This window comes from Heteronotia binoei, chromosome 8 (assembly GCF_032191835.1).
Source record: "Heteronotia binoei isolate CCM8104 ecotype False Entrance Well chromosome 8, APGP_CSIRO_Hbin_v1, whole genome shotgun sequence".
Lineage (NCBI taxonomy): Eukaryota > Metazoa > Chordata > Lepidosauria > Squamata > Gekkonidae > Heteronotia > Heteronotia binoei.
The window spans coordinates 58,487,088-58,513,395 of NC_083230.1; the positions used below are offsets into that span (position 1 = coordinate 58,487,088).

The 26,308-nt window shown below is 40.1% G+C and overlaps 1 protein-coding gene across 2 annotated transcripts in view; it reads left to right on the forward strand.

Moving 5' to 3' along the window:
* SYT1 (synaptotagmin 1) overlaps positions 1-26,308 on the forward strand; it is a 668,825-nt gene that overhangs the window by 531,880 nt on the left and 110,637 nt on the right. For both annotated transcript variants that reach the window (XM_060245124.1, XM_060245125.1), the window contains one exon: positions 15,680-15,797. In XM_060245124.1, coding sequence (XP_060101107.1) covers positions 15,680-15,797 — 118 coding nt within the window. The remainder of the gene's footprint in view (positions 1-15,679; positions 15,798-26,308) is intronic.

Here is a 26,308-nt window from a genome sequence, read left to right on the forward strand (position 1 = left end):
CTCCAAATATTTGCCAGAGTCAGCCCTGCTTAGCTTCCAAGATCTAACGAGATCAGACTTGCCTGGGCTATCTAGGTCAAAGCAAAACTTAGAATATTTGTACTTTCAAAATGACATATTTCAAGTTTTTCCACCTTAGATACTTCTGAGACTGTGAAGTTTTGTGAGTTCTAAGATTGTTCACAAGATGCCTTTACAGACCCCTACATACCAATTATAAAATATATTTTGAGGGACTGTCTAGGTTTGCAACTCAAACCAAATATGCATTGATACTAAAATTACTATTCTCAGTTGTACATCATGCCCATTATTTGACTGGAAACAAAGAAAATTGATGATATTTAGTATTGCAAAGTAGAAAAGTTGTTGAGGGATACCATTTTTATTATCCTGATACACAATGGGATTTGACTGTCTGAACTAAGCCAGTCTCTGAAGATCAAACCAACACATTGTTGACATTCCTTTCTTGTAGCATGAAAACGCTAACCACCAGTTCTTTCAGCAAATTTTTACTGCTTTCTGTGTTTCTCATTATTCATTCCTAATCCTCAACTGGCGCTGTTATTCATTGTACCTGACTAGCAACAACTAGTTGATTAGCAACAACTTAACCTTACTTGCAGTTACATGACAAAATGCTATCGATGTACCCCAAACTACAAACTTCTATTGCTTGTGTACAACTTTTCAATGACAAAGAAAAATAATGGCTCCCACAGAACTGAAATCTATTTCTGAAGCCAGCTCTCAGCTTTGGTGCAGATGAACAAGAAGACAGTGCTTTGAAGCATGTGCTTTCTCTTGTAACTGTGCAATGCTAACCACAGCTAACACACATCTAAGGATAGGGGGAAGGCCTTCTGAGATTAAAGGTATGACTTCAGGCAGGACAGCTGGGTGGATTGCACCCATGGATGAATGCAGAGATGCTGCTTTTGCCTCTCCTTTTGCAACCAGCAGAGTTGGCATGGGAGAAGGCATACATATCCCTGCACCTGTGCCACTGCTGCCCACCTAGACACACAGGGGTAGCGTGGGAGGAAAGTGCATAGGATGGTGAAATACATTCATCCATCCTTGTCTGATACTTAAGACATTGTTAGCAGAGTTCAGCTACATCTATAGTAGCAGGTGGATTGGCCAGGGTGCAGGTACTAATGATGCATGCCTCTTCCTCATCAGTTGGACTACTGCCACCAGGTCTGGGAAGAAACCTTATCCCAGACTTGACTCACCATGATGAGCAGCAACAGCACAAATACAGAACGGGCACTATGACACATCAGAGGAGTTGAAGAGTCCCAAGTATGTAGGGTTGGGTAAGGAAGAAGGAAGCATACAAGCTACCAACTTGTATGACCATGAACCAATAAACCAACTTCATGACCATGAACACATGAAGCTGCCCTGTACTGAATCAGGCAGTTGATCTGTCAAGGTCAGTATTGTCTATTCAGATTGGCAGTGGTTGTCCAGGTCTCAGGTGAAGGACTTTCACACCACCTTTTTAACTGGAGATGCCAAAAATTGAACCTTAGATCTTTGGCATACAAAGCAAAAGTTCTACCACTTTAGTTACAGCCCCTCCCCATTGCAAACAGGCTCTAGTTTGTACATGATGTCTGAATGCTAACTCAGTCTACTTCCTTTTAGTTGCTATTTCCCTTTAATGTGACACCTGTGCTACGCCTTTCAAAGAACTTACAGTGAAATATCCCATTCACGTATAATGAAGGGGGGACCTCTTCAGTTTTGCTCTAGATGATGACTGTTTTTCCTCCACCAGGTGGAGAATTGGAAAGCACTGTATTCTTAAAAGCAAATCACAAGAACTGAAGGGGAAAAAATGAATGTAGAAGTTGAACAAAATGGCATGACATTACTGCAAAGGAAGGGATAGCCTTGAGGGTATTTACCATTTAAAAAAAAAAACATTGTCAAGGGTTACATGAGTACTCACACATTGAACTGCTAATGTAAGGAATAGCTTAAATTTTAAAAAATCCAATTATAGCATTTTGAAAGTACAGATTAGAATGTGGAAGTAGCAAGTTTGATCACTCAGCATTGATATTAGCAGCAACATCCACTAAATGCATTTGACACTTGCATAACCCCCATTCTACACAATGCTCAGTATCATAACCCATTGTCTAGCAAAGGGCAGAAGGGCATCATAGCTTGCCATTTAAAATGTCATGCTTTATGTGCCAAGGAGGCACATTATTTTAAGGACTATTTTGAGAAAAGGTAACTATATTACACACTATGTTGTACATTTATAACTTAACAAAATGTTATCTTCAAAACTCCTTGTGTTATCGTCAGATTATTTTTTTTAACAAATTGTTAAATTGTTTTCTGGGATTTCATTCCAGATTGTAGTTCCTAGCATTCAGCAAAACCAGAATTGTCTGTCTTCAGCCATCTTGCCATCTGTTTCTTATTAATTTACTTCAAGAAATATTAATGAAAAAAAGAGATAAACCATAACTGCAAAAAGCAGTTTGGACACATAACATACAGGATATTCTATGGTACTGTTCTGACAAATGCAAGTTATAATTTCTTTACAGCCACACACCGTGTTCCTTATTTGGAAACTCTTTTAGGTGGCAATCCAAACCCTCAGTCCTCCTCAGGTCATATGGACATATGAAGCTGCCTTATACTGAATCAGATCCTTGGTCCATCAAAGTCAGTATTGTCTTCTCAGACTGGCAGCGGCTCTCCAGGGTCTCAAGCTGAGGTTTTTCACACCTATTTGCCTGGACCCTTTTTTGGAGATGCCGGGGATTGAACCTGGGACCTTCTGCTTACCAAGCAGATGCTCTACCACTGAGCCACCCTCCCTCCCTGAGCCTTTAATATTACAAATGATATGACTCTAGCAGAGACATAACCCATAAGTAGAAATCTAAAGTAACATTGTTTTTCAAACAAAATACTTCTGAACCTGATTTTTTTCTTTATCAAACGAAAATATTACTTTGAATTAAATCTAAATAGTCAGGCATCAGGCTTTGTGAGATTTAGAGGTAGGAAGATTAGAAGGCATACTTCTACATGTTGATGTTTCCATTAGTTTTGTTGTTAATATGCATATATGTACATATAAAAACAGCATTTTTAGGGTAGCAGCAGGAGAGGCAGGAAGAAGTTGGGGTTAGCAACAGCTGTAAGGGCAGTGAAATGATTCATCAGAAAGTTGGCACTTCTTACAAAACACTAAACTTGCAAAATGAGAAGATTTGGATCCAGGATTAGAGTCAGCCTATTCTGTGTCTTGCTTTGAACTCCTTGAGTATCCTTGTTAGACAATCATAATGCATATCTTTTAAATGAAAAAATAAGGTTGACAAGTTCACTAATCCTTAAAGACAAGACCATAAAGGCAGCTTGAGGTATTAGAGAACATAAGAGAGAAGCTGTGTTGGATCAGGCCAGTGGCCCATCCAGTTCAACGTTCTGTGTCACCTGGTGGCCAAAACACAGGTACCATTAAGAGATCCACCAGCAGGGCCAGCACTCCAGAATCCCTCCCACTGTTGCCCCAAGGATCAAGAATACAGAGCATCACTGTCCCAGACATTGTGTTCCATCTATACCTTGTGGCTAATAGCCACCAATGGACCTCTGTTCCATATGCTTATGCAATCCCCTCTTGGAGCTGTCTATGCTTGTAGGTACCACCATTTCCTGAGGCAGTGAATTCCATGTGTTAATTTCTCTTTTGGTGAAGAAGAGACAATTGAGGAAACCTATTAGCATTTATGAATAACTGTTGGAGTTCTACCTTGTCTTCCTTTCAATCATTTCCGCAAGATAGATTGTTTATCTGTCAGCTCTTTTGTTATTATTCAAAAGTGTAATTTGAGAAATGCTAATAAGAAACTTGGATATGAAGTTGGTGAGGGATGCCAGCACTGTGGGGAAGAACTGGATAAATGTTTTCTTGATTCAGAGACCTTCACCTCTCCTAACAATAGAAACTGATTAAATAAAAGACATATAGTTAATCTAATCAAGACTGACCCTCAGTACTACTTCATTGCCATCAGCTCAAAAAGCCCACGAGCACAAAGGTTCTTCTCATAACATAGATTCAGCTCCAATCATTCCTTCTATATAACTGTCTAGTTGCATAATATAATATCCATAAGGTCTTCAGAATGAGGAACCTTTTGCCCTATAAAGCAACATAGTATAATCTAGTAGTTGTTCTGGAAGGAAAGATGTGCTCACTGAGTCAACCATAAGAGACTGATTAGCTTGCTTCTGTGTCTTCAGCCTGTGTGTTAAAACTGCTGGTGTAATTTCAAATTCATCATTTATAATCTCTGATGCAATCACTTTTAGATTCCAAGACAATCTCTTGATAATGTGCAATACATTAACTAAACATTAAAAGTTTGTACAATTCTATTACAAGAGCATTTTTAAAGATCAGGCTACAGGCTTGCTGTGTCCTGATAGAACAGGACAAAGATTATTTTTAGACTGGCTACAATAGCCATATAATTGTACTATAATTATGGAAGGCATTAGTGGTTTGACTTATTGTAATGACTGGTAATCCAAAAAGGATATCCTTTGAATGTATTACATTTCCTCTCACTGTTGCACTTAAAACTCTTCTCACCAAAAGAAGTCTTGCAACATGTTATAGCTAATAAGTTTTCCATGCTGTCGAAAGTAATAATATTAATGTGCCGTTCTGAGTTAAATTAATTTTGTTTTGCGCAGTGGCTTGCATAAATGTGAGTGACATTTAGAAATGTGATCAGGCAGGAGCTGAGAAAAAACCAAATGGCAGAACACAATGAGATGCATTCATTGAAACCTACTAGCAACTGAATGCAAGAATGTGTGTGGGAGAGGAGGATAAAAGATACCTTTCTTTCATTCTTGAGAGGGAGTAGCAAAACTAGCTTTTAAAAAATTGCTTTCTCTTTGATTCAGAAATTAGATTTCCATCTGTTTCTGTTGGATTTTGAAAATTGTTTTGATCCTAATTCAAGCAAAAGGCAAGTCAATTTCCACATCTGCCCTTCCTATTTTTACATGGAAGAGCATCTTTTTGTTAAGCTCCCATTGCCAATTCCTTTAGCTGCAGCCTCTCATTCTGCAAGAGGCACTAATTGTAATCACTTTGGAACTGATGACCATAAAGTGGCATTTTCAACTCATACTGATGGTGTTTATTTCTTTATTTTCAACTAGGTACTCTCTCCCCCCCCTTCTTTCTAGAAGGGGTTAAAATAATTATGAATACTAGAAGAAGGATGGTAGAGGATGACTCTCTAGCATATTATGGTCAGAGTGATCAATCTCCTCACTATAGGTGGTTAATTGGCACAATTTATGCAAACACAGACTGCTCCAGTAACAAGTGCCCCTGCTGCTGGAACCTTCCCTGTCATTTCAGCAACTTTGGGTGCTCCAAGTAGTTTTTAAAAATGTAAATGTGAAGGATTTGCTTAATTTATCAAGGAAAGGAATTGGGCTTTCATTGAAAAAGAGGTATTTCTTTTAAAACAGTCATGCTTTTCTGACTGTATTCCTGCCAGATTCAACAGGACAGCATATGCATAAGTGATCATTAGATTACGCAGTTATTTTAGTGTTTTTTTTATTTTTGCAGATCTTGATTTTAAGAGTAGTAACAATGACCAGGAATTTGTTTCAGTACCATGGCCAGAGCAATCAACAGTGTAGTTCTAAAAAGAGTTATACCCTTCTAAGTCCATTGAAGTCAATAGGTTTAGGAGGGTGTAACTGTTTAGGATTGCACTGCCAGTGACTGTTATACCAACAACTGCTAGATTCAAGCTCTGTAGCACCTTAGAAACCAACAAGATTTTTAGGGAATGAACTTTCAGGGGTCAAAGCTCCCTTAATCAGATAGCAACATGATTAGAAGCCCTAGGTTCAAATTATCACAGAACCAACCAAGCCTTCTTTCATCGTGGCAGTACTGAAAAAAAAAAAAGGTTCAGAAGGCAAAAAAAGAGCTGCATTGGATCAGATGGGGCCGATTTTGTCTTGCATTTTCTATAACATTTTTGAGAATTCTCTGATGAAAACCTGTATAACCACCTGTATCCTAGATTCAGGTGGGTAGCTGTGTTGGTCTCAAGCAATAGAACAAAGTTTTATTACAGTGGCACCTTTATAACCAACAAAGTTTAATTCTAGGTATAGGCTTTTGTGTGCATCTTAGTCTCTCTCGATTATTATTCATTACTGTTATTATTTAAAATGCACATCTAAAATAACAAGTGAAAAATTTTAATGCCTAAAATGCACAGGAATTCAACAACTGAACATCTGTAGTTATTTTATAGAGACATTAGTCGACCATATTGTCACTATAGCCATATGCCACATTCTACATTTCACATTCCAGAAGTAAATGAACTTAATCTGTTATGGAAAGAATAATTTGTTTGTCTCCCTTCTCTGTAACTTAGTATAATTGTAATTTTTAATCATTTCTAAGCTATACTATCAGTCTTCTACTGATGGCACTTTTAAAGATTTAAATGGGGGAAAGTTTTTACTACTGTAATTAAATTAGCAACCATTTCCTCATCCATTTTCCTGACAGATTTTTCCACATAATGAAAAATATCACTAATGGGTCCATGGGGAATGGATTTCCAAAAATTCCAAAAATATGCTTAGATATACTCCTACCAGCAGTGTTCAAATCTTCTTCAAGCTGCCCACACCTCCTGCAGTTATCAGAGATACTGTACATCCTTTTAAATTGGAGTCAACATGCATTGTTTCATAAGTACTGTGTTTCATATTGGCAGACACAGAATTTCTAGATCCATTTTTTAAAAATCTGAACTATTGGTTTCTGCTTTTCAAAAGCCTAGTTGCAACTAGGGATGGATATGAACTGATCCATGAACAATGGCTTGTGCATGAACCGAACTGGTTTGTGGGTCATTTTGAACTGGTTTGGGAGAAAGTGCCTCCCACGAACCCTTCCCTGAACCTCATGGAGGTTCAGGAAGGGTTCGTTCCTTCCATCCAAGCCTCGGCTTCCCCAGGAAACATGCAACTTACAGAGCTTCTGGGGAAAGCAAGGGAAGGCAGTTTAAACTGCTCCCCTCCAAGCCTCAGCTTCTCCCAGGCAATCCCTCTTGGGATCAGCTTTCCTGGATGTCCTGTGGCTGTGGGGTGCTTGTGAAAGCCAAGGGGTGGTGAAGCAGGGTTGAAATAAAAAGATATTAAATAAGGTAATTTGAAAGCCATCAGTTAGGCACAAGGGCAAGAAAACAAAAGAGCAAAGAGATTTTAAAAGTGCTTGCTAGATGCCTCTGTGAAATAATCCTTCTTGATTTCGAAAGGGAGGAAAGGGACATTAGCAGTGTATCCAACTTGTAGAAGCATAAGGCAGCAAAAGAGGAAGTTAATCCGTCACCCACCGGCTCTGCTGCAGCTGCCTAAAAGAGGAACTAGAAACTGGCTGGAATAAGCACTAAAATAAGCATTGAGCAAACATATCTTGGAAAATGTCTCGGGAGCAAGTCAAAGGTGCAAATGTGTTTTTGATGAACAATATTGCTGCAAGAGCGTTAGCAACATCAATGCCATGTATGGAAAGACCCCTCCTGTCTCCTCCTTGTTCTTTTTGTAATATGACGCTTGTAATGCTGTATGGGATATGGGGTGGTCCTTTCCTGTAATTGTGCGATTGTTTACTGGAAATGATTGTCTGTGACTATAAAACTGTAGACCTTTCTGAAATTGGGGCTTCCAGATTCATTTAGACATGAGTCTGATCTGGGGTCCATGTACACGTTAAATAAACGGCTGTTTCTTCTTGATTTCGCCTGTGGCCTCGTTTCTGCCTGACCACCAACAGCTAAGGTTGCTGCTACAGTGGCAGTTTAAACTGCCAATCTTCCAAGCTTTGTCTTCCCTAAGCATCCTGTTGCTGTGGGGCTCTTAGGGAAGCCAAGAGGAGGCATTTTAAAGTGCCCCTCTCCAAGCTGCCACTTCCCCAGGCATCCTGCAGTCATGGGGTGCCTGGGGAAGTCAGTCCTGGGAGGGAAGGCAGTTTAAGCTGCCTTTCCTCAGAGCCCCAGCTGAGTCTGTGGGGAGACCTCTCCCTGATCTTTCTTCACTTCCCCAGCTGGCCTGCCAGGACTACCTGGCTGGGGAAGGGAAGAGAGGAGAAGAGATCTCTCCATTGTACCCTATGGAGTCATTTAAGTGGCATTTAAATGCCTCCCTCCCTCCCCCACCCATTCCGCTGGTGCAGGGTGGCTGGAGAAGGGAGGAGAGGCATTTAAATGCCACTTCCTCCCCCAGGTATGTGGCTGCTATATAGTGTCAGCTGGGGAAGGGAATGGGAGGAAGAGCAGGTCAGTTTCACTCCCTTTGGCTTCCAAGCTGAGGGGAGTAAATCTGACCCACTGTCCCTCCCCTTGCTTCTCTCAGCAGGCAACTGTGACGGGCTGGCTGGGGAAAGGAAAGGAAGGGAGAGCTAGCCATGCCCAAGGGGAAGCCAGCTCTAAAGGCATTTAAATACCTTCAGAGCTCACTTAGGACTGGATGAACTGGACAAACCATGAAATGAACCATAAACCAGAACAAAACACTGGTTTGGGCAATCAAATGAACCATGAATGAACACGAACCACCATTTTCCTGGTTCATGCCTAGTTAAAACCATTGGTTCATGCCTTGTTAAAACCATTGCACATGATACCACAATTTTAATGTTTAATATGCTGGTGTGTAATTGATCTCAGCAATCTACGTATTAAACCAGATAGGTACTGTCTTTCATATAGACCCTAACAATTTTTATGACATTTTAATATGAAATTAGATTATGGAGGTCTTTATGTATCCTGCAGCCTTGAAAGAGAAATAAGTGTCCCCCTCCTCAATGTTTTCTTCATGCATTTTTGAAAAAATCACACAATTTGGGGGGGGAGTCATATCCATTCAAAACAAATATTTTAAAAACAATTAAATCTCCAACACGTCTCTTTATTTCTTTTTATAAAAATATGTAGACTTATCTCTAGGCCATATCAAAGTGTAGATTCCCAAGAGATAGCTGAATTTTAATCAGAGTGATTTGTTTTTATTGTGTTGAGTTTTTTCCCCTCCATGTTTTTAAGTTTGGGGAGTATTTTGCTGGGATAGAACAAGAACAGGAAAGGGGGAAAGAAGAAAACCATTAAAAAAACAAAACAAAGCCAGTTGGAGTGCTTTTCTAATATGTCAGTTTTTGGCTCAATGAGACTTTAAATGATCTTGTATTGTGAATCAGAAAAATTGTTCTGATGGTGTTCATTAAAGCTTTTTTTCGCATTAAAGCTTTGAATTAATTTCTATTATGTTTAGTTGCAGTAGTTTTACATGTAAGGAAATTATCAAGCTGCTAAAGCAGAAAGAACCTTCTGATTGGCAATTGGGCATTTGAAGGGAAAAAGTTAACCTCTATGGTCCTCACAGTTGGATGGTTCCAACACTAGCTGAAAGTTTCCATCCCGCGATCAGTGCAATTGACTAAAATAAATTATAATACATAAAACTGAAAGCTAATCATAATTACAATACGGTACCTCTGTGAGGTAATCACCAGAGGCACTCTTCTGTACCTCTTAGCCCAGCAAGGATTTGCAATTATCATACGAAACCACACCTCTAGCTATGGCTTTTATTGTCATATACTGGTAGCCAAATAGTTTAGGCTTTTCAAAGTATGTGTGAGTGTTTCCTTTGAAGTGAAAGGCCTACTTTGCACATGATGATAGGCAAAACTCACAGATACCTTACTGGTTCTTTGCAAGACAGTGTAACAAAAAACCTGATCACATTTTGTCTCTTAAATGTGACAGAGCATGCTCACAACACATCTAGCTCTATAGTACTGGCAGCAACCCTTTACTCTTTCGCCCACTGGTATCATATTTACTGACATCATAGAATATGTGGTCAAAATAATTCTAAATTAGGGAAAAGATGCTTAGAGAGTGTGATATTGCGACTTTCTAAAAGCCATACAATAAAATACAATACAAAAGACTTAAGTACACATTACAAATATTAGAATGGAATTATCACCAGAAGCACTTTACATGTGATGGTATAAAGTCATGAGAGATATTACTGAATGCCATCTGTATCACTGCCTTCCTAAGCAGAGTTACTCCCTTCTAAGTCCATTGATTTCAGCTAACTTCAGTGATGTTAGAAGGAGGTAACTCTGCTTAGGTTTCAACAGGAAATCACATGGTGCATTGTAGTTAGAGCGGTGCCAATGATTGCTCATTCACCTTTCAGTTAGAATTAGTGTTTGGGGAAAATCTGAAATATTTCTTACCCCCACCAAAAAGAAACCCTTCTGTTTCTGAGAATGTCAGATACTTTTCATGTTCATTAATTACCATATCCCTCAACATGCCACTTCCTCAGGGCATTTTTTTTTCTTAATTGGACCTAATTTCGGCAGTGATTCCACAAACATAATAATATTACAGAACTATATATCTAATCATATCTGATGGCAAATATGGCTAATTTAGAATGAGGGCTGTGTTTCAGGACTACATACATAATGTACATATGCTATCTCCGGGATGACCAAACTTGTTTAACGGAAGAGCCACATAGAATAAATGTCAGATGTATAAGAGCCACAAGACATGAACATCAGATGTATGAGAGCTACAAGATATGAACGTCAGATGTTTGAGAGCTGTAGGCAGGCAGGCAGAAAGAAAGGAAAATAAATAGGGGAGGGGGAGAAAGGAGATAGAAAGAAATCAAATTTAACTTTAAATGAATTTTCCAAGCTGCTGAAGCAGGGCTGAAATAAAAGGATATTAAATAAGGTACATTGAAAGCCATCAATTAGGCACAAGGGCAAGAAAACAAAAGGTCAAAGAGATTTTGAAAATGCTTGCTAGATATCTCTGTGAAATAATCCTCCTAGATTTCTTAAGGGAGGAAAGGGACATTAGCAGTGTGTCCAACTTGTAGAAGCAACTTGTAGAAGCAAAAGAGGAAGTTAATCCTTCACCCACTGAATCTGCTGCAGCTGCCTAAAAGAGGAACTAGAAACTGGCTGGAATAAGCACTGAAATAAGCATTGAGCAAATATACCTTGGAAAATGTCTCGGGAGCAAGTCAAAGGTGCAAATGTGTTTTTGATGAAGGATATTGCTGCAAGAGTGTTAGCAACATCAGTGCCATGTATGGAAAGACCCTCCCTGTCTCCTCCTTGTTCCTTTAGTAATATGACGCTTGTAATGATGTATGGGATATGGGGTGGTCCTTTCCTGTAATTGTGCGATTGTTTACTGGAAATTATTGTCTGTTGCTATAAAACTGTAGATCTTCCTGAAATCGGGGCTCCCAGATGTGTTTAGACATGAGTCTGATCTGGGGTCCGTGTACATGTTAAATAAACGGCTGTTTCTTCCTGATTTCGCCTGTGGCCTCGTTTCTGCCTGATGGCCAACAGCTAAGGTTGCTGCTACACTGCCAGCTGACTTGGTTTGGAGACATTATTTAAAGAGAGAAATGCCTCAGTCTTTGATAGTCTTCCTGGAATACAGAAGGTTGCCTTCAAAGTTTACCATCATGCTCCCTAAAGTAATTGCAGATTTAAATTGAATGCCATAAGGGAACTGTCTTTTAAAAAAGATCAGGGAGGCCTGAAATGCCTAATTAGAGTGTTTAGTGTAACCTGATTCTGCAGTTTTTGAAAACAGCATTGTTACCTCCCCAGAGATAGCATTGTGCACAGAACCAAGAAGACAGCAGGCAAAATATTCCTAATGATCATTATTGAGCAGCATGCAGTCGTCTACTTTATATCCTTTTCGTATCTTCAAGATCAAATATATTCATCTTCGCATATTACAAAGATTCTGTAATTTGTGTCTACAGCTTGTTCTTTCTTCGTGCTAAGAAACAGCACTATTTTAAGGATGCCCTTTAATAATACAGCACAATGGGTTGTAGCTATAATGTCTTGTCTGATATATTGTGAACAAGACTAAGTACTTCCAGCCATTAATGACATCTATTAGATACCACTTTGACTCTTCAGAAAATACTTGCATTGTCTGCTAAATGTAGGGAAAAAACAAAATGACTCTTAAAACTGGTCTGTTTATTACAAATATGTTGAGAATGAGCCCAGTTTCCTGTTTTTGTGACAACAAAAGTAACGGCCTGCTGATTACTCTCACAACTAATCCTATATTCATGTTGAAAGGGTTCCTAATCATTTTCAGCCCCAAACTGTGAGTGAACAACACATTTTTGGATACAGAAAAATTCAAATAAGTTATGCATCTGCTGCTGCTGCCATTTTGACAGATGATGACAGCATTTTGTCATGGAATCATTACATTTAACATGCATGCAACTCTGCAGGAATACAACTGATTAAAATTTTTGAGTGGTAGCAGAAGTAAAACTCTCTAGGAATGTCATGCATGATTGGCAGTATGATTGCGTGATTGGCAGTAATTGTTGGCTATTTTCTACAGTATATTGTTTGGTGAAATGGAGAATTATGGACAAAATCCCTACAAGGCTAAGCAAGCCTACAAGGTAGTTGATTTTTTTCACCAAGGCCTTTTTCACATGTGAAAGCCACACCTGATCTCCATAAGCAAATAAAATGCAACCAAGACATAGATTTTACCTATGAGCACAATTTTTTAAAATATATATATATATATTTCATGGATGTCTTTCTAATGTAATCTATATATATTATATACTCAAATAGAAGGCTAGGGCTTTCTTTCAAAGTATGTCAACAAAAACACAAAGGTGGGGGTCATCTTGCATTCTCATAAAAGTTACAATTATATCCAGTAATAATTTGAGTGTGTATACAATGTGGGGGGGGGGGGGGTGGTCATCTTATATTCAGGGTTATTTTAAATGTTAAAAAAGGTAAAAGTAGTCCCCTGTGCAAGCACCAGTGGTTTCTGACTTTGGGGTGATGTCTCATCATGACGTTTTCACGGCAGACTTTTTATAGGGTGGTTTGCCCTTGCCTTCCTCAGTCATCTACACTTTACCCCCAGCAAGCTGGATATTCATTTTACCAACCTCGGAAGCATGGAAGGCTGAATCAACTTTGAGCTGGCTACCTGAATCCAGCTTCTGCCAGGATTGAACTCAGGTTTGTGACTTGTGAGCAGAAAGCCTGGACTCTGCAGTATTGCAGTTTTACCACTCTGCAGCACGGGGCTCCCTCAGGGTTATTTTGCTATAGAGTAAACATGGTATTATTGCTTCCCATTGTTACGCAAAGGGATGGTCTCCTAATATTTGGTGGAATATTAGCTCTTACAGGAGACTTTAGGTTTAGCAAGAGGGGGTAACAGCGAGATTTCTTCATAGATCGTATGCCAGGATGTTCCCTTAGAGAATTCTCACAATTTACCAGACTGTTGCTTAACCAAAGGAGGCTGTTTTATTGAAAAAACTATTGCAAGTTTCCAGAAAATAAGTGCACACAGAAAAACAAACACACAAGTTGCAGAAATACAGGAATGAGAGGGGTTTTAAGAGTATGGGGAATGATACTGACCATTCAGAGGACCAGAAGTCCATGGAGCAGAGGCAGTGAAAATGAAAAATGACTGAGACAAATTTGTGTGTGTGGGGCCAGTGGGTGCCCCAGACAAGACGCATCCACAATGGGGAAGTTCTAGTCCAGATATAGGCAAAAATGTCACCTGGGGGCATGCTGATGTACCTGCCCACTAAAACAATGCAATGATAAAGTTAGCTGGGAAATGCAGAATGAGGTTCCCATGAAAAGACAGAGATGGTGTCATATTTGCAACTATGTGTGGGGATGGGTTTCTGGGTGTAAACAGGAGCAGCTAACGTGTTTTGACATAATTTGGCCAAGAAGGTAAGAATCCTAATGTTTGCTGATTATCTTAGGTTGATGGAGAGAAAAGGCTACCCAGCTGTGTGAATAGCCCATTAATTACGGTGATTGGATCGGGAATGAAGGTGTTAGGATTTGCAAAGGGAGGAGAACTTTCTTTCCTGTGGGCTCTGTGAATACAGAGAAAAGCCTCTTGTTTTTAGCTGAGGGGAAAACCATTAGCCTAACAGACACTCTAGAACCACCTCCCAAAATTGCAAACAAAGAATTGCGAACAAAATGCCAGTAGGGTCAAATGTTTGGTAAGAATGCTAATGTTTGGGTCAAATGTTTGACCCTACTCCATCTTGACTGTACTGTACACTTCTAGGCCCCACTCTGGCTTATTTCTAACCTACTATAGAACTAAACAAGACCTCAGGAAAATAGACAGCAAATCTGGAAACCAAATATCTCATTGTGTCAACAACCTTTATGGTCAGGGACCTGTCTATCTACAGGACCGCCTTTCCCCATATATCCCCCAGAGAGCACTGCGATCAGGGACAAAAAATCTGTTGTCCGCCCCTGGGCCAAAAGAAGCCAGGTTGTGTGTAACGAGATCTAGGGCTTTTTCGGTGGCAGCACCAGAACTTTGGAACACTCTTCCAGCAGCCATAAGGGCCCTGCGGGATTTGTCTGCGTTCTGCAGGGCCTGTAAGACCGAATTGTTTAAACAGGCTTTTGCTGTTTGATTGAAAAAGGGCTGCCACCGGACATCTTATAGAATGCTGGTGATCACAGTCGAGAATTCAATACCGCTTATATTGTACCGAAGCAGCGCCATAGAATGGTTTTAAAACTGAAATAAGTAAATTATGGTTTTATATGTTTTATTGGACTGATTGTATTGTATAATGTTGTGAGCCGCCCTGAGTCCGCTTGCGGAGAGGGCGGGATATAAATTGAATGTAATAAATAAATAAATATACAAAACAAATTTTACTGAAATTCCTGTGTTTAAATTCTTACAATATAGCATACAGACACAAATACAAAATATTACCATCCACCAAGGTTCACATTGCTTTTTCTACAGTTTCTCTATTGAATATTCCAGATATGTGTGTGTGCGTGCATACACATCCAGACTCATTTCCTCACTCCAACTTTCCAAAAATCTCCAAATATGAATCCCAATGGATTACCAGTCCTTATTGTTCCCTTTCGGATAAGACTTTTTCCTGGATGTGTTCATACAGACACACACACACACACACAGAGAACTCAATAGAGAGACTGTTGAAAAAGCAATGTGAACCTTAGTGGATGGTAATAATTTGTATTTTACTTCTAACCCAGCCAAGGCTGGCAATTGCACTTTAATGGGGAGTGAAGGACAAAAAGGGACTTCTTTTACCCAGTGTAGCCTTTGCAGGGCAAATAGGAAGCCTTATAACATTAGATATTTTCATTTCTGTGGATATTAAAAAAGCAAAGATTTGAAAACTATAGTATTTGCTTTGGTCTTAAGGGTGTTGATAACACCAGGAATAGGATTTCTTGGTCATCACTAATTCAACTTCAGGTCATTCATAAATGCAGTATTTGGTTGAGGGTTTATTTATTTGGAGTGGCGAGTCCCTTAAATCAGAATTCATTTCTCTGGCTATTACATTGGTTTTCAGGAGGTGTTAGGAATATTTCCCTCCAAATCCATTATTTCAAACAAGGTACTAGATATTGCACTGAAAAGAAAATAACAGCTCTCCTTGCTTCTTATTGCAGCAAGAGAAGCTTGGGGACATCTGCTTCTCTCTCCGCTATGTGCCTACTGCTGGCAAGCTGACTGTTGTTATCTTGGAAGCAAAGAATCTGAAGAAGATGGACGTGGGAGGCTTATCAGGTAGGTTGATGGCAGTAAGCATATAGCAATGACTGTGCTAGTCATGATTCTTCCATTAACAGTTCTGTCACCATTAGAAAATGTGGATTGCTGCTCATATGCAGGATATTATTTACATTCTACTAAGTCTGGAGAGCATTTTGGTGTAACAGATTTGAAAGTTTTCAGATTTGTATAATCCTTCATTCCACCTTGATCCTTCAACTTGCCTGTGGTGTCCTGAGGAGAGCACAGAATCAGACAAACCAGCACAAACAGAACAAGAAACTTTTTTCTTCCATCTCTGCACTTTTAAATTTCATATACACAGGCGCTGTTGTTTTTTGGGAAGTTCAAATAGCAGGGGTGGCCAATGGTAGCTCTCCGGATTTTTTTTTGCCTACAACTCCCATCAGCCCCAGCCAGCATGGCCAATGGCTGGGGCTGATGGGAGTTGTAGGCAACAAACATCTGGAGAGCTATCGTTGGCCACCCCTGAAATATAGGAAGTTTTTCATAAACTTAGCAGTTAGGTAAACCTGCAAACTTGAATTGTTCTGTATGCTGCTATGCTTTTGCATAAACATTTTCTTTATAATGTGAATAATTATAATTATTTGTTGGCTATATGGAGTTGTTGCTATGCATTCAAGACATTATAAAGGAAACAGTGATCTTTCCTGTATTTTGTAGATAATTATACAAGCACTTCCTTTAGATATGTTGTTTTGTCCAATAAAAAGGTGAATCTTTGATTTCCTTCTGAATCTTAAGCCAGAATAAAAACTTAGGGTCACTTTTTCAGATGCTTCAGACACCATGTACTTTCATCATATTAGTTTATGTGACTGAGAATACATTTGCATGATAGGCACTCAACATATAAAATTAACATAAAAGTGGAGTTTTAGGAATTGCCAGGAGAGGGAAATTCTTTGCTATCCTCCCACATTACCCCTGTTTGAATGCTAATGATATGTCCATTAAAGAAGTACAAACACTTGTGAATCACAACATGGGAAATGAAGCTGAACATAAGGTAAGTATAAGGTGATGCACACTGGAACAAAAAAAATCCTAACTTTAAATATATGCTTATAGCTCTGAACTGGCTGAGACTGAGAGGGAAATGATTTGGGGGTTGTTCTGGATAGCTCAATGAAAATGTCAACCAAGTATATTCCATCAGCAAAAAAAGGCAAACTCCATGCTAGGGATTATTTTAAAATAAAATGGCCAATATTATGATGTTTCTGTATAGATCTATAATGCAGCCTTGTTTGGAATATTGTGAACAGTTCTGGTGACCATATCTCAGAAAGGATATTGTAGAGCTGGAATAAATACAGAAGAGGACAACCAATATGATTGGAGCACCTTTCCTAAGGCTAAACCTTCTGGGGCTTTTCAGTTTAGAAAAAAAAGATGACTGAGGAGGGGCATGACAGAGGTTTATAAAATTATGCATGGAGTAGAGAAAGTGCATATAGATAATTAAATTTGAATTAACTGTTCCTGAATGTAGTAATGGCCACAAGTGTAAATGGCTTTAAAAGGGGATTATTTTGATTCCCTCAGCTGCTAGCCAAGCTGCACTTAGAGGAAACAATCCTTTGAAACCCAGAGCTAGGAAGCAACATCAGCAGTGACCTTGGCCTCCATGCTCTGCTAGTTGACCCTTCTGGACAACTGATTGAGTGCTATGTGAAACAAATTGCTGGATTAGATGGACCACTGATCTAATCCAGCAGGTCTCCTCTTATAGTTGTAGGGTAGTTTCAAACTGGGAAACTGACATGATATTATCTCAGTTTCAAAAAAGCCGCTTGAGTTTGGTCCATTTCCAGACTATCAAACAGCTACAGTTGAAGTGGCAGGATCCTGGCAGCAGACCATGGTTGCCCATTCAGACAGCTAGTGCACCTCAACCACAGACCCGCTGAGGAAAGCGTTGGTTTTTTAAAAAGTCCCTCAGTGTGTGCCCTCAAGCAGAGAAGCACACAAGCACTCCTCGGAGAGGGGTTAAGAAAGAAAAAAAAACCCAAACACACCAGAAACAGCTTGGTGCGATCACACTGTTCTTCCGTTTATGAGTCATTCCAGGGCATTCAGACAGACAGCGAATATGTGACCTAAATGTGATCCAGGGGGAAACTACCAGGAAGAACCAGGTGGCTTTTTAATACAGATAGGAGATATCTGGAGACAGGGTGAGAACACGTGAGGCTATGTGCTCATGTGATTGTGCACATTTAATCCAAATGGGAGGCAGGGCTAGGTCAGGCCAAATCTCTTGTGTGAAAGCACCCATAGTCTCTACATATGCAGACTGTCAAGATCTGAGTGGGTCAAGACTTCAACTGCATTTAAATGTGTTATCAAAAAAAAGTGCACCCCTTTTTATTTGCATAGCAAATAATGCTCTCCCAAGTGATCAAATTATATTGCATATGAAATGAAGCGACAGTTTTCTGCAATTAGAAATCTATTTTAAAAACACGGTTTGCATTCAGAAAGGCTTATAAAAGAAAAAAATTGTTTAGTCAGAATTCTTAAAGAGATAGAGAATGCTCATGAATTATGCAAAGTAGACTTTCTATTTTAATAACTTCATTAAAACACAGAAAAACTAAAAAGGCAACCAGCCATCATGAATTTAACATAATATACTAGGAAGACTTCACTACAAGCTGTATGACCTTGGCAATAGACTGGGGAAAAAATTCCAGTAATCATTGTGAGCAAAGGCTGAGTTTTATTAAAGAATTACATGAGCAATAAGAAAACAGTTCTATATTGGTGGCTATATATTCAACTGAACTAATTTCAAAAGCTGAATAGTCAAAAACTCTACTAAACATCTCAGCCAAACATTATATTATCATGTAATCCCAGAGAGCAGCAACATTCATACCTCAGGGTGTCTGTTGTGGGGGGGAGAAGATACAGGAGATTGTAAGCCACTCTGAGTCTTTGATTCAGAGAGAAGCATGGGGTATAAAACTACAGTCTTCTACTTCTCCTTCTTGGATCCAACCATTTTTTCCACTGCTGAAATAGGGAAGAGGAGTCCCCTTTGATCCAGAAAACATAATGGGAAGTCATGGGGCCTACATGGACTAAGGTCATGGGGTATACAGATTGTTGTAAGGAGTTGCACTGAGTGAGATTTAAAAAAAAAGGTGGTGGAATCTAACTGTAAGTGACTAATGTACTTCCCAGTGTCATGATCCTTCTCCCTCCATGGTATGCTATCTTTCACCATTACACTCGGTCTGCATTTGGACTCTCCTCAGGCCTCAGAATGGGAGGGGGGTTGGCTCACCCACTTCCTCCTCTCATTTGGGATGACCCTCTATGCACTCTAGGTCTCTAGCTGTTTTCCTGCCCAGCCTACCTATTCCCTGCCTCACTACTCCTGAGGAACTCCACCCCCTCTCCTCACTCAGGGGAGTCAGTCCCTGTCTGTCAGGTCTGGGCCATATCCATTGGCCCATGGCTGTCCCAACCTGTCTTGGAGGCTGTCCCTCCACTCACCACCCCTTGGTGTGCCCACTCTGGCTGCATCCCAGCTGGGCTTGGATGTATGAGGCCCATCTCCAACATTGAGCTGGCCTGCCACCACATAGCTGCAGCCATTGCCAGGCTCCCCAGTCCCTCTGGGCTCCCTTGGACTGGTCCATGCTATGTCCTCCTTGACAATGACACAAGCAGTGTGGAAATGGCCTTCTCTGTTGCCCTCCACTTCATACCAGCTTCCTCCATGCTGACCTATGCCACCATCACCACCATCCCTGGCTTCTCCTGCTTCTGCTACACTGGCTGCTCCTGCTGAGGCCAGGCCTCAGGGCTGGGGCTGGGTTTGAACATTGGAGCCTGGGAGGCCGCTGGTGCCACTACTGTTGGGTGCTTGGAGGGTCCTTGCTCCTGGCCACATCTCTGTGCCTGGACAATCAAAAATAAATGCTGGTTTTAAAACAATTGAGTATAGAAAATCATCTTCTGATTTTGGGGAAATCATTTGATAACATCCTTGATATCATGTCCTGTTAATATTCCTTTAGCACAAATGTCCTTCATCATGTCCCTATTTGTCCTTCATTAGAACTTCCCGGGGTTTCCTTGGAAACCCATTCTTCATCCTTACTGTACAAAATTGGGGCATGAAATGGATCTATGACTCATAGCTCTTTTGATCCTATAGAGCAAGTTAAAGATTCTGTGCATTTCTCTCTTTGTGAACCACAAATCCTTATGAAACTTAGGCTATCAGTACAAGGACTTGGCCAAAGTAGCACTAATAGCTGATGAAAGAGATTCCATCTCAAAACAGAAAGAGCCTTATGTCTTATACTGTGTCATCCTTCATAAGTACAGTAGAATGTAGGATTGAGCTCCCAGTCCTGAGAATGCAGCTATAGTCATGAGATCATAGCCCATTTTGCTGATACACTGATTTTCTATCAGGTTTGGTCACTGTATCTGTAAACTAGAAATACCGTAATAATTAACTATGCCATAGGAATATGAGTAAGGACAGGAAGATCAGTGCTTTTCACACTAGATGGTAAACAATAATAAATTGCCATCACAATATGAGCAGCTGTAAAACAAATTCATAAATACTGCAGGCTCCCCATTACAGCAGTGAGTGTTTGCTGCACTTGGGGCAATCTGTCAGAATGGCACATAGGCTCATCAGCAGGTTTAATTTATTTTTAACAGTGCTGAAAGCTGTTGCGCTTGAGATACTGTCTGAAAAATATGGTTATTGTTCATTTTAGAAGCAAGAGTTTGTGAGGAAAAAATAATACATGTACACTTAAATACTGAAAAGAGCATAAAAGGCTGAAACAGTTCGTTTCAGCTGGGGAAAAGTAAGACAAAACACCAGAATTGACCTCCAAAAATACTTGAAAGCCTTTCACCAATACTGTAGATTGAATCGACTGGTAATTAATTATGAAAAATCAAAAATCCTGGTCTTTTCAAAGAGCTGGCACCTATTTAAATGGCGCATTGGTACAGAAGAAATCAAACAAGTGAAGGCTTACAAGTATTTGGGAATTACGTTTAACTACAACCTTAGATGGCCAACGCATCGTAATAGATCTGTAAGTTTAGTAAAATATTCCCTGGCGCAAATTTAAAAAGTTCTATTTCTTAGGAGGTAACCAGTTCATTCCAGCAACTCGGAACATTTACCATGCCAAAATCCTTCCTCAGTTGCTATATGAAATACCTTTGTGGATTGGAGTCTTTGGTCCCTGCATGGAGAATGTGCAATGATCATTCTTCTGTCAGATTTTAGGTGCTCCTAAATGTGTCCCCTACTCATCCATTTGTGCACAGCTAGGTTTACATCTTCTAGAAACCAGAGCCTGGATTATGGCTTTTAAATTCTGGTTAAAAATTCATTTCAGATCGGATTCAGGAAGTTTACGATACTACCTGATGAAAGACAGGCACAGCATTACTTGGCTCTCTACATTTACCCACAAACTACAAAAACTTGGTATTGAGGTGGACACTCTTTTCTTATGTGATGAACTGTATATTTTAAGAACAATCTAACTAAGGCTTATGGATCACGAATACCAAAAAGTGTTCCCCTCACATCCCCCTGTTTGCTCTGCAGCCAATCTAAGTATACTCCAAAGACATGGGAAGATACCCCATTATTTTTTTACTTTAGATTCCCCATTCCATTGTCAGACTTTTACTCTGGCATGTTTAAATGCCTTCCCATCAACAGTTTTCTTTGGTAGGTTTAGGCAGATACTTCTCTAAAATAATGTCCATGTGATTCTATATCTCATATTATTTTAGAATGTCCTTTCCTGGCCTCACAATGTAGACAATTTTTAGCTGAATATCTCCAACACAATATATTTACTAAAAGGAAAACTCTAACCTGCTTTTTAGAAGATGTTAATCCCCACATCACTACATGTGTTGTGAATTTCTTAGAAAAAGCCTATAAAATTAAATCTAGGCATACTACTGTATTTTAATTGCTGGGTGTCTACTTTTGATTAGTATTATTGGCTGCCATTTTAATTTATTGCTTTATGTATTGGATGTGAGGGTGATCTGGCTGCGACATTTGTCACCCCATTGATCGCCAGGGTTGATTCGGCTGATCTGGCTTTATGTATTGTTCTTACTATACTTCAGGCCTTTGTACCTACTTTTGATTGTGAATCATTATTGCTTTTATGCCAATAAAGGTCTGAAGTGAACTGAATTGAGTAAGACAAAACAGAGATGTATCTTGAAACATTAAAGCTTTTATAGAGGTACACCAAGATGCAAACATAAACCTTTGGAAGAACCTGCCCTACTTTTTTATGAAAGAGAAATGACTGATTAGTTATTTTGCTCCTTGTCTATACTCACCTGTGACCTAGATAGTAACTATGGCCATTAGTGAATACAACTGGGGACCTGCAAAAAAAAAAATTGCAGGAATGGCCATCCCATTCTTTCCCACCTTTGTTTCCTCCCCTCTCCCCCTATTTCTCTTGTCTTCCTGCCCCCCCACCCTTTCTCTTACTCTCTGTCACGCTCTGTCTATTCCCCACTCACTCTTTCTACTTCCCACCCCCATCATTCTCTTTATGCCTCTACCCCATAACTATTTTTCTCTTTTTCTTTCCCCCACCCCATAACTAGTTCTTTCTCTCTTCCTGCCTCCCTCACTCATTCACTTGTTGTCTCTATTTCTCCCTCTTTCCCTCTTAGCTTCTTCTCCCCCACACCCTTGAACCTACCAGCCAACCTCCTCATCAGTGTCAGTACTGGCATATGGAGTTGCCAGGTCCCACCTGGCCACCAATGGGGGATGGGGAGGTTACCAGATCTAGGTTGGAAAACTTGAAATTTGGAGATGGAATCTGAAGAGGACAGGGGCCTCTGTGCGGTACAATATCATGGAGTCCACCCTCCAAAGCATCCACTTTCTCCAAGGGAACTGATCTATATAGTCGGGAGATTAGACATAATTCCAGGAGATCCGCAAGTCCCACCTGGAGGCTGGCATCCCTACTACAGCTTCCAGCCTCCACTGCTGAGACTACCACAGCTTTTGGGGGGTTTCGTATCTTCCATCCAGATATTTTTAGAAGTCCCGTCTTGTTCCCACAGGTATTTTTTGATGAGGATGAGGCCATTGGATACTTGAGTATGATAAAGTGCATCAATATTATGAGACAAATAATATGTTGCAGTGTTTCTTTAGAGAATTATCCAAGATAGGGCCTCCGACTCCCAACCCTGGACGGTGCATCTCTTGAGTGATACTGTGATATTGGAGTGATACTGGATGCCTCACTTACCATGGAGACCCAGGTTACAGCAGTTGCTCGTTCTGCCTTTCACCACCTTTGGCAGGCCAGGCAGCTGGTGCCCTACCTATCCCCCCAGGATTTAGCTACTGTAATCCATGCAACAGTCACTTCCAGGTTGGATTACTATAACTCACTCTACGCAGGCTTACCCTTGCGGCTGATCCAGAAACTCCAGTTAGTGCAGAATGCATCAACACGGCTGTTAACTGCATTGCCTTTACGGGCAAGCATTCAGCCAGTGCTGCGCCAGCTGCACTGGCTACCTATTGAGTACCAGATCCGCTTCAAGGTTTTGGTACTGACATTTAAAGCCTTATACGGTCTGGGACCAACATACCTGAGGGACCGCCTTTCCCCATATACACCCCAGAGATCGTTGCAATCAGCTACGCAACACCTCCTGACCACCCCTGGCCCTAAGGACATCCGACTTGCCTCAACCAGGGCCAGCGCCTTTTCGGCCATAGCCCCTGCCTGGTGGAATCAGCTCCCTGTGGAGATCCAGGCCCTACCTGAATTACTGCCATTTTGTAGGGCCTGCAAGACAGAGCTGTTCTGCCAGGCCTTTGGTTAAAGCAGCCATTATTCCAATCATTTGACCTCCCTTGTGGTGACAGCGTGCTTTTTTACAGTGCTATCTTATTGTTATTATCTTCATTTAAGGTGGGCCTACAACTGGTTATTGATATGATGTGCCCTGTCTGCCGGTGGTGCATTTTATTTATTGTTTTTACTGTTTAATTTTAATATGGTCTTAAACTTTGATATGTAGATTTTTTATTGTTATTATTATATGTTGTGATCCGCCTTGAGCCTGTTTACGGGAAAAGGCAGAATATAAGCCTACTAAATAAATATAAATAAATAAATAGCTAGCTCCTAAATACCATTTGATTCCAAAACAACATGAGATGGAGGGTGTATCTGTGGATAAAATGTTCAAGAATTTCCTGTATCACCCCTCCCCTGAATTTAGTAATCTGACAATGAATGATCCATGATTAACAAAAGGTACAATCCTCTCCATCCAGGTGGCATACTGTCAGTAAGATGTGGAGAATCTGTAAATGTAAAAGGAGACTAGCTGCAACATACATCAGTATTTACCCCCATCATCCTCTGGGTACTGTGCATGCCCAAATTTCCCTTTCAAAATGTGTTCCTGGAACAGAACCTCTTTCACCTTTTGATGCTCCTCTGGTACAGAAATCTATTTAAACAAATAAATACTATATCTGTAAACTGCTAGTCAAGGAGGACTGCAGCACCTCTTTGATAACTTTTTTCAAATAAGGATTTTGTTAGGAATGGTGGCTTTCCCAGCAGGGGTGAAGGAGGCAGATGTCCCAGTGAAATGCAACTTGAGCATTAATCAAAGTGCATTGTTTCAGTCAGGCTTCCTCAAGTAGTCTTCAGACATCTAAAACAAGTACAAGAAAATTGTAGGTCCTTAAGGTGAAGAATTGTTCTTCTCCTAATGCTGAATTAGGAGAAAGAGCTCAGTTTTTATACATTTTATGCATTTCCTTTATCATGATTTTGCCTTTTGAAGAGAGATAAGTATTTTTTCTGTTTGTCTTTATTATGATGTCTTTCTTCTGTGACGCTGATGAATAAGCTATTTAAGGTTTTTTGTGTGAATTCCTCTCATTCTGTTGTGCCATCTTGTGATTTCCAAAAAGCCACATTTCCCTCACTCCTCCAATCAAAAATTTATGTACAAAGCTTTCTTACAATATAGCCACACACTTATGATTTCCTAAAACATTTTAAAGAGATAACATAACTTCTATCAGATACAATCAAGCATGGCCTGTGTAGTGTCTGCTTGGTGTGCATACCAGTGGAAATCTGACTTCTGTTTTTGAACCATAAAAGTAAAAAGTGACTTCACCCCTCTGAATGATTCAGGTTAAGTAATTTTTAGATTATTTCTTGTAATCTGTATTTAATATCAAGTGTGATGGGGGAGGCCTTGAATCACCTGGCCTTAAAAAGCCAGTATTTTAGCTGTACAGAAAAACAAAATTATATAATAAATATAAAAGCTATATAATCATAACTCATACAGGAAACATTGGGCAACCTCACAAATATGATAAGAAGCAGAATGAAACAAGATTGCATTTCAAGATCAATAACAGCTGCTTAAAGAATACCTAGTTCAGATCCTCAGAACATAATTAATTAGGTTTGCCAATCCCCAGTTGGGGGCAGGGGATCCCCTGGTTTGGAGGCCCCCCGCCTGCTTCAGGGTCATCAGAAAGCGGGGACGGGGGGAGGGAAATATCTACTGGGCACTCCATTATTCCCTATGGAGACCAATTACCATAGGATATAATGGAGAATTGATCTGTAGGTATCTGGGGCTCTGGAGGAGCTGTTTTTTTATATATAGAGAGGCACCAAATTTTCAGTGTAGCATCCGGTGCCTCTCCTCAAAACACCCTCCAAGTTTCAAAAAGACTGGACCAGTAGGTTCAATTCTATGAGCCCCAAAAGAAAGTGCCCCTATCCTTCATTATTTCCAATGAAGGGAAGACATTTAGAAGGTGTGCTGTCCCTTTAAATGTGGTGGCCAGAACTCCCTTTGGAGTTCAATTATGTCACTACTTTGCTCCTGACTCCATCTGCAATATCTCCTGGCTCCACCCCAAAAGTCTTCTGACTCTACCCCCAAAGTCCTCACATATTTCTTGAATTGGGCCTGGCAACCTTATGATTGATTGCATCATAGTCTATAAACAGAACTTGCTGAGAGACTCTCAGAACTCATGGAGGAGATGTGAGCTGGTACACAACTTCCAATGAGTAAATAATGTCCCAGTTAAACTAAAACAAAACAGAAGGATCTGGAAAAGTATATATTGGTTAGTATGACTTTGAAACCAGATAAAATACTGGAGTAGATTATAGAGTGGTCAGTCTGTATGCATCTTGAAAATAATAGTCAGGGCGTTTTTTTGTAGCAGGAACTCCTTTGCATATTAGGCTACACCTCCTGATGTAGCCAATCCTCCAAGAGCTTACAATTATAAGGCCTAATGTAAGCTCTTGGAGGATTGGCTACATCAGGGGTGTGTGGCCTAATATGCAAAGGAGTTCCTGCTACAAAAAAAGCTCTGAATATAGTGAATGGTAGAAGACAGCATAAATTTGTCAAGAGTAACTCCTGCTAAACTT